The 12,290-nt window shown below is 46.3% G+C and overlaps 1 protein-coding gene across 1 annotated transcript in view; it reads right to left on the bottom strand.

Annotated features, from left to right (window-relative positions):
* Window positions 1–12,290, bottom strand: part of ROCK1 (Rho associated coiled-coil containing protein kinase 1) — a 3,300,884-nt gene that overhangs the window by 271,838 nt on the left and 3,016,756 nt on the right. Inside the window, exon 28 of the mRNA XM_069620881.1 lies at window positions 2,259–2,329. Coding sequence (XP_069476982.1) covers window positions 2,259–2,329 — 71 coding nt within the window. The remainder of the gene's footprint in view (window positions 1–2,258; window positions 2,330–12,290) is intronic.

Here is a 12,290-nt window from a genome sequence, read left to right on the forward strand (position 1 = left end):
TTCCATAATAAGACCCCCCTGAACCTGGGTCTTTCCAGGTTCCCATAACCGCAAGCCCACATACCAAACGGCTGTAAACACAAAACACTCCAAACCTGGTTATGTGCTGGCAATGATGGCAAGGGGAAAAACTAAAAAGCAAGAAATGACCACCGTTCAGGTCCACACCATGCCTACTCTAGACCCATTGATGGACTATCCAGCAACACAATCTGATCTCCAAAAACGTATTCCAGATCTCAATACAGAAATACACAACAGCATTGCAGAGCTGTCACAAAAGGTGACTTCCCTAGATAAGCAACTTATTGTTTAGAAAGAAAAAACAATGTGAAACAAACAAACAAGCTCTCTGAACTCACAGAGTAGAAGAACTTCAATCACTTGGAGAATCACTGATGGCCAAGGAGAACATAGCAAGCCCTCCAGGAGAAACAAGGATACATTTCTTTAAATTAAAGAGAAAGATATTCAAATCAGCCAGATTGACAGGTTTTGATCCAATTCCGATCCTCTCGAATCATCATATTCCAGCATTTCCCAGTGACCACTCTCTCCAAACAGAGCCATACGCGTAGTTACAGCCGGTCTACCAATAAAAGTGATCAACTATCTATTGTATCCACTTAATACCCTCTCATTTACTTATGAAGATTATGTCTGGTACATCTCTACACATTGTGACGCGTAAGCATTGCTCCATCCGGGCACTCGCAATGCAAAAGAGAATCCATCAATCCCTGATCCCAAATCCAGAAGATCTGGGAAGAAAATCAGAGGATGGGCCTGGGCAACCAAAGAAATCATGTAAAATGAATGCTGGATCGACCAAACATCCCATCACCACTTGATCGGTCCCTCCCAAACTTCAAGGATACAGGGTTGACCATGCCAACGCTACCCCAGAAAATACAGAATTACATTGCTGGTTGAATACTCTAAAATATAACAACTCATGAAGGGGCAGACAGGGCGCCGTGGTTTTAGCAGGAACCAGACAACCCACTCCTCTTAAATTACTCATACAAGGCAACAGCGATAAGGGAAAGATAAAAGAAAACTATACTACCTACTTTGATAACTGAAATAGAAGAGACATTACCCTATATGTGGAAATGGGAGTCGGATTTGTACTTCGAGATTCCCATAGGCTGCAAAATCCTCCAGATGTAACACTGCGAAGGAACGCCTTTATAAATGTATCTTCCGGTGGTACTATGACCCCAAACGCCCACACAGCGCTTCATGCCCACTTTCTCCTCACTATGTTGGAGGGGTTGAGGCATAATGGGTGTCCTTGGACATGTGCTAGACATTCCCAAAAGCACAGCTCTTTTGCAAGGAGATTTCAGCCACAATCAAGTATATAACTAGAATGTTACTGCCACTTGACTCTGTATTCCCAATTTTGGGACACGGAAGGAGATTCTGTAATTGTACACTTTCCCAAATTTCTATTACATGCCTTAAATGCAGCCAGATAAACGATGGCACAATTTTGGAAGAACCTACAAAGCCATATTAAGGACATCTGGTGAATCAAATAACATGATATTTGGGCAATGGAGAGACTAATTATCATCTTCAATGGAAACTTGCAGAAATGTCAGTGTGAATCTGAACCCTTCTCAGACATTAGCTGGTCCACTTTGACTAATATTTATGAGCCTGTCTTTTCAAAATCTTTATCTTTATACTGAGCCAATGCAATATATTTCACAGTCTTGTCCCATCTTCTCTTTGTAAATGTGGACTAGATGATTACATTTGTAACCAATTAAAATGTAAATAAAATTGAGGAAAATGACACAGTGCTACTCAGCAGAGAAGATAATGTTGGATATTGCTAAACCTCTCTTCATGGGCAATGTTATATGTATTTAGCGTCAAACTTTGCCAGAGTGGAGTTATGCAATTTTACCGCATATCCCAAATAGGCTATAAAAAAGTAAATGCTGTCAGGGCGGATTGCCGGGATGCAATGTACCCTATCATGGCAAGGCACACATTGCGATTCACATAATACAAATCTCCATCACAAGTACTATATCCAAGTAGTATACTAATGACAGCAATAGAAGGCAACTATTAGAACACTAAAATAAAGAACAAACATTTTGGAAGTGGACGTGTGTTTACACATTTGGGATCAATTTAAATGAGTATTTTATACTGTATAGAAGTTATATTGTTTTTTGTTCAACTCACAAAAGTTATTTTATAACAGAAAAGGAAAAGTTGAAAGCTTCTTGCATTACCTGTTTTTTCCACCCATGACGTTTTATATTTCCCTTGTTTGGTATTGAAAGCCAACCTTCAACTCTGGATTCTATTTAAATAAAACAAATAAAATAAATCACCCAATGAAAAGAACACATATACAATACAAATAATTGTGCATGCTACACACACCAGGCAATTGAAAAAGAATGGCTAAAAAAGAGGCATTTGCAATCTTACCACTCCATGCATCATCATAACATCAGCCATTTCGAAGCCATATAGTCAGCATGGATATGGCCCCAAAAAAACAATACAATTAAAAGTAGAGCAATGCTAAGCAAGATTTTTGGTTTTATTATCTACTTTAGTTCATTTAAAATCAGTTTAAAAGGAATAAGAAGAAAAATAGCAGATGCAATGTAAGCGAACGAAACACGAGGCTGTTAAACAAAACAAGCACATGAAGATGAGCCCTATTTACTCACAGAGGACAAGGATAGAAGATACAGACATTAGGAATGCAGGTAGTTTCAACTAGATATAAAGAACAAGAGAATGTATTCAGTTTTTAAAATATAGCTTTTGTTAGGATAGCAAGACTTTTTTACAACATCAATATGAAACAGAGTAAAAATAATTATCCCCAAAACACTGCAACGGAATGGAAGAACAAATGTTTAAAAAGAATGAATGTCCAGGATACCAAATAAGTAAGGGGACAGCATGGTATGACAGCAGACATGGGGGACTGAGCTGGGGGCTAGGAAAGGGTGAGTGAGTTTTGAGAAGAAAAGTGATGGAATATCCATGGAAATGCATAACTACAACCAAGTAGATCGGGGGGAGGTGTAGATTAAAACCACCAATGATTGGCAGGGGTCACCAGAGAATCTGGAAGGTATGGGCAGAAAGAAACCAGTTAAATGTAAAAGCACAATAGCCTGGTTTACAGGATTTTCCTTGCTTTAATTCTTAGTTGAATTATGAAACACTGATATTAAATTATAAACAGGTAACTGGGATCCTCTGGTGTGGGCAAATAATGAGGTCACATACAGTATGAATCTACTAGTTGCTGGTGGGGCGCCAACAATAGCGTTGCTAATACCAATTGAAAAACATAAATCATCTTCCAGACAGACCGTCTGAATTGATTTTCAGTCAAAGGCATGACTCCTTGTTGCGCTAGAGAGAACTGCCATGCTGGAAAAGGTTTGCAGATGCAACTGTCTTTGTCAGTGGGGTCCTTGAAGTTCAAAGGGCTTTTGCCATAGAGTAATAACTGTCATTGACAAGAGTTGGGAGAAGAGTTGCAGAGGAACCCTCATCTCAGGCTATTGCTGAACATTGTTCATCTATATTCAATTATATTTGTCATTTATATAGCGCCTTTTACCATTATTATAGTCTCAATGCGCTGGAGGGGGGGGCGCCTTCAGGGACCAAAATCCAGAGTGTTGGCGGTCATGGAGTAAAATGAAAATGCATGTGTGCATTTGGGCAAATGAGGCTTAGCAGGGCTGGTCAGGCTCTGGTAAAAAGCAACCCATGAGGTCAGGCATGTGGACGGGTGCTGCGAGGAGTCAGGAGATGGCGTGAGTGCTGCAGACTCGCTATGTGTTCAGCATGCCCAGCTTTGTCATAGGTCTTTGCTTCATACTGATGTCTGAGGTGTTGAGGCATAGTCTGGTGTAAGTGGGCGAAAGATTATGCGACCAGCGTGACCAAATTTGTCATAATCGCTGCTGTATTCGGATGTGTGCGGATAGCCATGCCTGCGGCCAGTGCCCACCTGAGTGGTGCGTTATACGTACCTGGCATATTCGGTGGTGATTTGTTGTATGTGCAGTAGATTCTTACCTTATGAAAAGTACCCCAGCCACCATGCTGGAAACGCAGAAAACATGTTATCTATGGTTTCCTGGTGCCTTGCGCCTAGTGTACATGTCTGACTCAAGCAAAGCAGATCCTTTCTGCCACAACTGGACTAGGAGCTTTATGAGGCAACTGAAGGGAGATGGACAGTGGATAACAAGTTTGCAGAGGAGCAAAGTATCCATTACAACCAATACTACCCTATGGTACTGCCGTAGATGGCTGTAATAACTCTTGGAGTTTCCGGTAAGATTGAAGGGTTTTGATTTCTCTAAGTAACCTAAGAAGAGCAGATTCTCCAAATATGAGTGGACTGGTCAATAATAATACACGTAGATTGTTCAGTGTTAGGATAGGCAGATGGATCAATTATCAGTCGATATGTTCAATAGAATGCACCGGGCTGGAAAAAGGATTTGGCTGACTAAGGGCCATCCCTGTCTCTCCAGTCCAGTGTGGGCCATTCCATCCCTAGTTCAGGTTTCCCACAACCCCAGGATGTCCCTAGAGACCTACTCTCTAAGGCCCTGTCTGGCTGGTTTTAGTGGCCTTAAAGCAAACATGTTACCTATCTTTCCCTGGGAACAACCTTTGTCGTCCATCCACCAAGTTCCCCAATGTTATGCAATGCAAGGGTTTGTGCCTTCCAGATACTCCGGTCCCACTTGGTCTTATCCTTCAACACTCTCTCTGTCACTCTTCATTATCTCTGCCTACTCTCCTCCCACTCACTGTCTCTCCTTACTTCCTCTGACACTTCCTTCTCTATTCCTACAATGTTCCACTCTCTACTAGCTACCTCCACCCTTCGATCTTACTCCCAGCTCTCTCTACAATCCTACTAACTCTCCCCTCTCTACAACCCTACTAACTCTTCCCTCTCTACACCACTACTCTTCTCCACACTACTTCTCCCTCCCTTCTCACTACACCCCTCTTCACCAACCCATTCTTTACCACACACACTACGCCTATCTCTTACCAATATTTTCACCCCTCCTGCTTCACTCCGCCCTCTTGCTCACACACACCTCTCTTCTCCCTTCCCCCCACACCTTTTATACAGCCCCCCACTTCACACTACACTACGCATACACCACTGGTACACCTCTCCCTCATAAATACCACAGTTTCACTATGCTCAAATTCTGCCACCAATTCTTCAGCACTCTGCTGCTTCATCCTCCGCCTGCTATCACATCCGCTTTTACACCAGTCACCTCTGCAACCCACACTCTGCTTCTCCTTCTGCCTCCTGTAATACTGTGGTCCTGCAGTTTTCATCTCCCCATTCCATTGCTCACCTGACCCGAATAACCAATCTGTGGCTGTCTTTTCCCCAGGGACTGTTACCCAGGAGAGAAGCTTTAAACCTGCTTCTAAGCCCCACCCCCTTTCCAGCACAGATTTGGAAACAGTCTCTGGTGTGGTAACAGCACCAGGCAATTAGGCTGCTTGTTCTCACTGTGGCTTTCCTCAGTTGTTTGTTGCAAATTTGGTTTGGGGAGTATGTCTGTGTGTCTCGTGCCCCCCGCAGACTCTCCTCACTCCCAGTTTGTTTTCTGCTGGCCCCCTATTCATCTGGGGTTGTCATATCGACTTTTGGGTGTCTCATTGCCATTTGGCTGGGACATTCCAAGCCCATTTCTTGGCTGTTCTTTATTCCAGGATCTGGTCTGGGCTTTTTTTTCGGTTGCTCTCAGGTACACTGTAGGAGTTGGAGTTCTAAAATGGAAAAGAGAGAACACTGGACAGAAAACATACTGGGAGACATTTGGTGATATAGTGGTACATAGGGGGTTTTCAGGGACTAGAACGGACTGGCTCTATTTCTTGTCCTGTCGAGCCTCATTCCTCGGGTTGGTGAAAAGACCCCGACAGGGCCATATCCCTGACCCTATCACAGTACCTATCTTTTTTTTCAAATCAATACAATTTCCTGAAGTGCAAGGGGAAAAATCAATCCTGAAGCTCTAGAGCCCGAAAAAAATCTGCACTCAAGTGACCCCTGACTCCTGATTTTGCACAGGCAGCAGTCTAGAATTGACGTCAAGCTCCCTTCCTTTTTGGGCCTAGGAAAGGAATAAGTCACTTACCTGTAACTCCTGTCCTCCAGCGTTGGTATCTTTCATAGATTCACGTGCTATTTGAATAGTCCCCGTCATCCGATTGGGAATCCTCGGAAACACTAAAGCAGTTTAATTTTAAATGAAGAACTGCAATCACTTAAGTGTTCTTTTAGGAGTGTTTTGGGCCATATATCCCTCAGCCAACAGGCAGTAGCTGCCACAGCTCCTTCCCTGGAAGCCATCTACCGATTCGTATAACACACATGAATGTGCCAAAATGAGTCAAGAGGAGTTACAAGCAGGCCCGGTGGGAGGGTTGCATGTGAATCTATGAAAGATACCAATGCTGGAGAACAGGAGTTACAGCTAAGTAACTTATACCTTCTCCAGCATTGGAATCAAGGCTCACATATAGTATAGATAGACCTCACCGTAGGTGTAAGATGCCGAAGGACAGCTTGCCCAACTCTGGACTCCTTCGACAAGTCCCCGTCGATTCAGTAAAACCTGGTGAAGGTGCGGAGAGACCTGCATGTCGCCACCCTGTTGATGTCTACGAGAGGAACATCGGAGAGGTAGGCCGTGGTCGAGGAAACAGCACTATTGGAATGTGCCTTAGGCCCACCAGGAAGTGGCCTATTGGCCAGGTGACAGCAAAATTAAATGCACGCTGAAAGCCATCAGGAGATGGAAGACTTGGACAGGTGTTGACATTGGCTGCAGGACCAAACACCAGGAATAGCTGAGAAGACGTTCAGAATGGCTTTGTACAGGAAACATAGTACTTCAGCGCTAGTATAACATCTAGAGAGTGGAGGGAGTGCACAGCAGGCATGGGACGAGAGTCAAAGAACACTTGTAGTAACAAAGGCTCAGAGAGGGGCTGGATTTCGCTAACTCTACTGTTTGAGGTAATGCCAACCAAAAAAGACACCTTCCAAAGACAGAAAGCTGATGTCGGCTTACTTAAAGGCTCAAAAGGAGGACCCATCAACTTGCAGAGCACAACGTTGGGTTGCTGCGCTTGCACGTGTACTGGTGAAAAAGTAAAGCAACAGACCACTAAGAAATTCCTTGATACTTGTAATTCGCTCACCCTTCTAGCAGATGTAAGTGCTGTTAATAAAACAGTTTTAAGGGTAAGGAATCTTAACGAACAAGAATGGAGAGGTTCGAAAGGTGTACCCATCAGGAAAGTTAGTACTAAGTTTAAATCCCATAGGGAACTTGGAATGGTCTTGGGGGATAAACATTGGTTAACCCCTTTAGAAACTGTATTACCAAGGGTAATTTGAAATAGGATGGTTCTTCCGCAGTACGCTTAAAGATGGATAGCGCTGTGAGATAGCCCTTAATGGTGCCAACTTGAAGGCCTGAATTTGCCAAATATAGTAGGAAGGACAAAACCATTGGTGTACCACATGAAAATGGGTCAATATTCTGTTCTCTACACCAGCAGCAAAATCTGTTCCAACGGCAGCGATATAAAGACTTTGTTGCTGGCCTCCTTGCCGAAAGCAACACCTCCATAACATCATCAGGGAGGTCCCAATCCTTGTACCTCAGCCGTTCAGAAGCCAAGCGTGAAGGTTGAGGGTTTTGATGTCTGGATGGAGAACCTGACCTCCCTTCTGTGAGAGTAGGTTCTCTCTGAGTGGAAGTCAAATTGGAGGGCAGATGGACAAGTCTAGAAGGTCCGGGTACCACGTTCTCCTGGCCCAATCCGGGGCAATTAGGATCATGGTTCGCCGGAATCTTCTCAACCTCCTGATCATTTGAGGAATGACAGGGACCGGTGGGAACGCGTACAGAAGCGGAAACTCCCAGTCCACTATGAACGCGTCTCCCAGAGCTCCTCTCGGAGGAAATTCCCTTGAGCAGAACAGGTCGCATTTCCTGTTTAGGCTGGTGGCGAACAGATCTACCTGAGGGGTTCCCCAAAGGGCGAAGATCTCTTGAAGGACTTCCTGAGCTAGCTCCCACTCGTGGGAGACTGTTCTGCCTGCTCAGAGCGTCCGCTGTCAAGTTCTTCTCTCCGGCTAGGTGAACTGCCGATAGAGAGATTCCTTCTTGGATTGCCCAAAACCAGAGCTGCATCGCCTCTCTGCACAGGGGTAGTGATCCTACGCCTCCTCTTTTGTTGAGGTAATGCATGGCCACCGTGTTGTCTGTCATTACCAGGACGTTCTTCCCTTGTACAGCTGGCAGGAAAGCCTTCAGCGCAAGTCTGATGGCTCTCAGCTCTAACAGGTTGATGTGTAGTCTGGACTCCGATGGAGACCAACGACCGCTGATGGTCAAGTCGTTGGCGTGGGCTCCCCACCCCGTGAGTGAGGCATCCGTGACTACTGTTATCTCCGGCCAGGGTTGCCAAAACTGTTCTCCTTTCAGAATGTTCTCCTGACAGGCCCACCACTGAAGGTCTCGAGCCACCCTGCCGGGAACCTGAAGAAGATCTGTCATTCTCCCTGAGAATTGTGACCACTGAGTCCTCAGTGCCCACTGGAGGGATCTCATTCTCAGGCGAGCCTCTGGCACAAGGAAAATGCAGGATGCCATGAGGCCTAGCAACCTCAAAAAGTCGAAGGCTGGGAGACGTTGGGCATGCTGGAACTTGGTAACCATCTGTAGAATATCTTGAGCCCTCACCTCTGGTGGCGAGGCTTTTCCCAGGGAAGTATCCAGGATCGCTCCTATGAACTGGAGTCTCTGCGATGGTATCATTTGTGACTTCTTTAAATTGAGGGAGAAGCCCAGTCTGTGAAGGAAGTGGCACACGTGATTTAGCTGGATCTGAGCTTGTTCCGGAGAAACAGCCCTGATCAGCCAATCGTCCAGGTAGGGGTAGACGTGAATCCCTTCCCTCCTTAGACTTGCAGCCACTACCGACATTAACTTGGTGAAGACCCTCGGGGCGGAGGTCAGCCCAAATGGCAGCACTCGAAATTGATAGTGAGAGTTGCCAATTGCGAACCTCAGGTATTTCCTGTGTTTGAGATGGATAGGCACATGGAAATAAGCGTCCTGAAGGTCCAGAGATACCAACCAGTCCTGGAACTGAAGGGCCTGGAGGATCTGAGAAAGTGTGACCATCTTGAATTTGTCTTTTCTGAGGAATTTGTTCAATTCTCGCAAGTCCAAGATGGGTCTCAGTCCTCCGTCTTTCTTCGGAATGAGAAAGTAAGGTGAGTACCAGCCCTTGTTCCTCTCCGCTACAGGTACCGGTTCTATGGCACCTTTCTCTAGCAGGTCCAAAATTTCCTGCAAGAGGAGCGGATCTGGAGCTTTTTGAGAGCTGATCCCCGGTGGATGACTCTGAGGTATACATAGGAAAGGCAGGCAGTAACCTTGGTCGACTGTTTCCAATGCCCAAGCATCTGACGTGATAGCCTGCCATACCGTCAGATGTTGAGTCAACCTGCCTCCTACAGGTGTCCTGTGAGGGGAGTCCTCAGAGTGGTTTTGGGGCGGCTGATGCAGATGCCGATGGTAAAGAGGCACCTGCTGTTGCTGCGGCTTTAGAATATCTACCCCGTCCACCTCGGGTAGTTCTTCTTTGACCCCTTTGAGCCGGTCGTCCTCTACCTCTTCCGAATGCGGAGTAGAAGCGAAAGGACTTGCCCCTCGCAGAGGTTCCAGTGGGACGAAAAGGAGTCTGACGGATTGCAGCTCCTAGGGATTTTGCTGCAGCTTTTGAAGTTTGCAGTTTCTCTAAACTGTCATCCGCCTTTTTCCCCGAACAAAGAAGAGCCATCGAATGGCATGTTCAAGAGCCTGGCTTGCACATCTGGGGCAAAACCCGACTTTCTCAACCAAGCGAATCTCCTGGTTGATGTACTTGCCGCCATTGCTCTGCTGATACTGTCAGCCGAATCAATGCCCGTCTGGAGGGATTCGCACATAGCGTCTTTTCCGTCCTGTATAATATTCAGGAACGCATCCCTTTCTTCTCCCTCCGGGATGCAGTCAGCCGCTGTAGAAGCACACTCCCAAAGTGTATGGCTGAACCTAGCAAGGGTGCAAGTAGCATTAACAGACTTTAACGCCATGCTACATGCTGAAAAGACTTTCTTTGCCATAGCATCATATTTTTTATCGTCCCTGTCCTGTGGGACTGTAGGATAAGCCGTCTTGACATCGGTAGAGGATGCTGCTTGTACCACCAGACTTTCTGGGGATGGGTGTTTAGACAAAAACTCTGGGTCTGTGGAAGATACCCTGTACTTTGTAGACAGTTTTTTATTTACTGCTGGTATTACATCTGGGGTTTCCCAGTTTGTCATGATCTTTCTCTGAAGAGCTTTATGAAAGGGCACCACTGGATCCTCTTGTGGGCCTTTGTCAAGAATATCCGTGAGGTCATCTTGTTGGAAAGATTGAGAAGGTGCAGACCACCCCATGAACTCTGTAATCCTGGCCATTAAGGCTCTGTAGGGGGTTTCAGCATGCTCCCCCGGGTCTGGCTTAGCAAACTCCACCTCAGGGGAAGTGTCTAACCCACTTGCCTCATGTAAAGAATCATGAAGATCCTTTAATCTGCGCTCTTCAGAGGAAAATTCCTCTCTAACTGGGGTTACAGGTCCCTGTAACTCAAATGTGTCTTGTTCAGACAATTCACCCTCTTCTAAAATTGAGGATATAGTTCTCAATTGTTCTGAACTCATAAAGGGAGTAAATCCCATTTCCAAGGCAGAGGGTGCCGAACTTGTCATTATTGGCCTCGAAAGCGTCGATGTCGTCGACGCCGACGTCGAAGGCTTCGAGCGTGGCGTCGAAAACAGAGGTGGAGGCCTCGAGGACCTCGACAGAATTGGAATTCTACTCGACAATATCGACGCCATCGACGTCGAGGGCCTGGGGATAGTCACTGGATGTGTGGTAACCGTGACTTTTCTTGGCGTCGACGCCGGTGTCGAGGCCGGCGTCGAGTCGACAGACCCGTGTGTCGAAGGTCCCCTCGACAACGGCGTCAAAGACATCGACGGAACCCTCGTCGACGGCGTCGACGGAACCTTCGAGGAAGGTTTGGAGGTCATAGTCCTGCTCGAGGGTTCGAAACGCGCTCGAGAGGTTTCTTTCGCCGGGTACTGTGACTCGCAGCGTTTTTGACCTTCGGGTCTTTCGACCAGAGCATCGCTCTCGGCAGTCTTCGAGGGGGTCGAGGCCGCTTTCTCGAAGACGCTCATCATATTCTTTCGGAATTCCTCCCATTCAGCCCGGGAACTATGTTTCGTGGGGCAAGGGATTCTTTTTGGCGAAACAGAGGAAGAGGAAGACGGAGAAGGGGATCTTCGACGTCTCCTCTTCGAGTGCTTAGATCTCGAGGAGTGATGAGACCCACTCCGAGACCTTGAGCGCGAATGGTGACGAGGAGACGAATGTCTCGACTTCGTCGACGAAGAAGCAGCTTTAAAAGTCTTACCCTTTCTCCAGCTTCCCCCTACGCTCCTTCAGGGCCTTAGCTGTCATGGACATACAGTCCTCGCATTCCGAACAATGGTGTTCAGCTCCCAAGCACCACAGACAAATTCTGTGAGGATCTGTCAACGACATCTTTTTCCCACAATCTCGACATTTTTTGAAGCCGGATCGAGGAGTTGTCGGTTCCGACGAGGAAGCCATCGAGTACGGATCGAATAACTCGAGGTAAATAGGATTAATCTGACTAAGAACTGAGCAACGGTATTCCGAGGCACTGAGTAAGCGCGGAAAAACGGAACTGAGCAACGGACGCTGCGCGCGGCCTTTATGGGCAGGATGACGTCGAATGTCGATACGGCGGCTGTCGAGGGATATCAACTCGAAGGACGTCGACGCGCAGCGCCCTCTAGTGAAAATTTTTTCCGAGGCCAGCAGAGCTGGAAGGAGATATTATCTAAGATGAGGAATACGTCGGAGGACACAATCCCTTCGAAAGAACATTATGGAAGGAAAGTAATTTGTTCTTCTAATGGTTTCCTTCTTACCACGGATTCCTCATCTATGATACACTCCCAAAGCCGTACGAAAATCTGGAGGAGGGAGAAAAGCAAAGACATCACCTAGACCAGAAAGCTCTGGTGAACTGACAAACCAAAGCGGGCGCCTGTCCCGAAAGGGAATCCAAGCAGTAATGATTAGCAA

This window comes from Ambystoma mexicanum, chromosome 5q (genome assembly GCF_040938575.1).
Source record: "Ambystoma mexicanum isolate Mex_15411 chromosome 5q, UKY_AmexF1_1, whole genome shotgun sequence".
NCBI lineage: Eukaryota > Metazoa > Chordata > Amphibia > Caudata > Ambystomatidae > Ambystoma > Ambystoma mexicanum.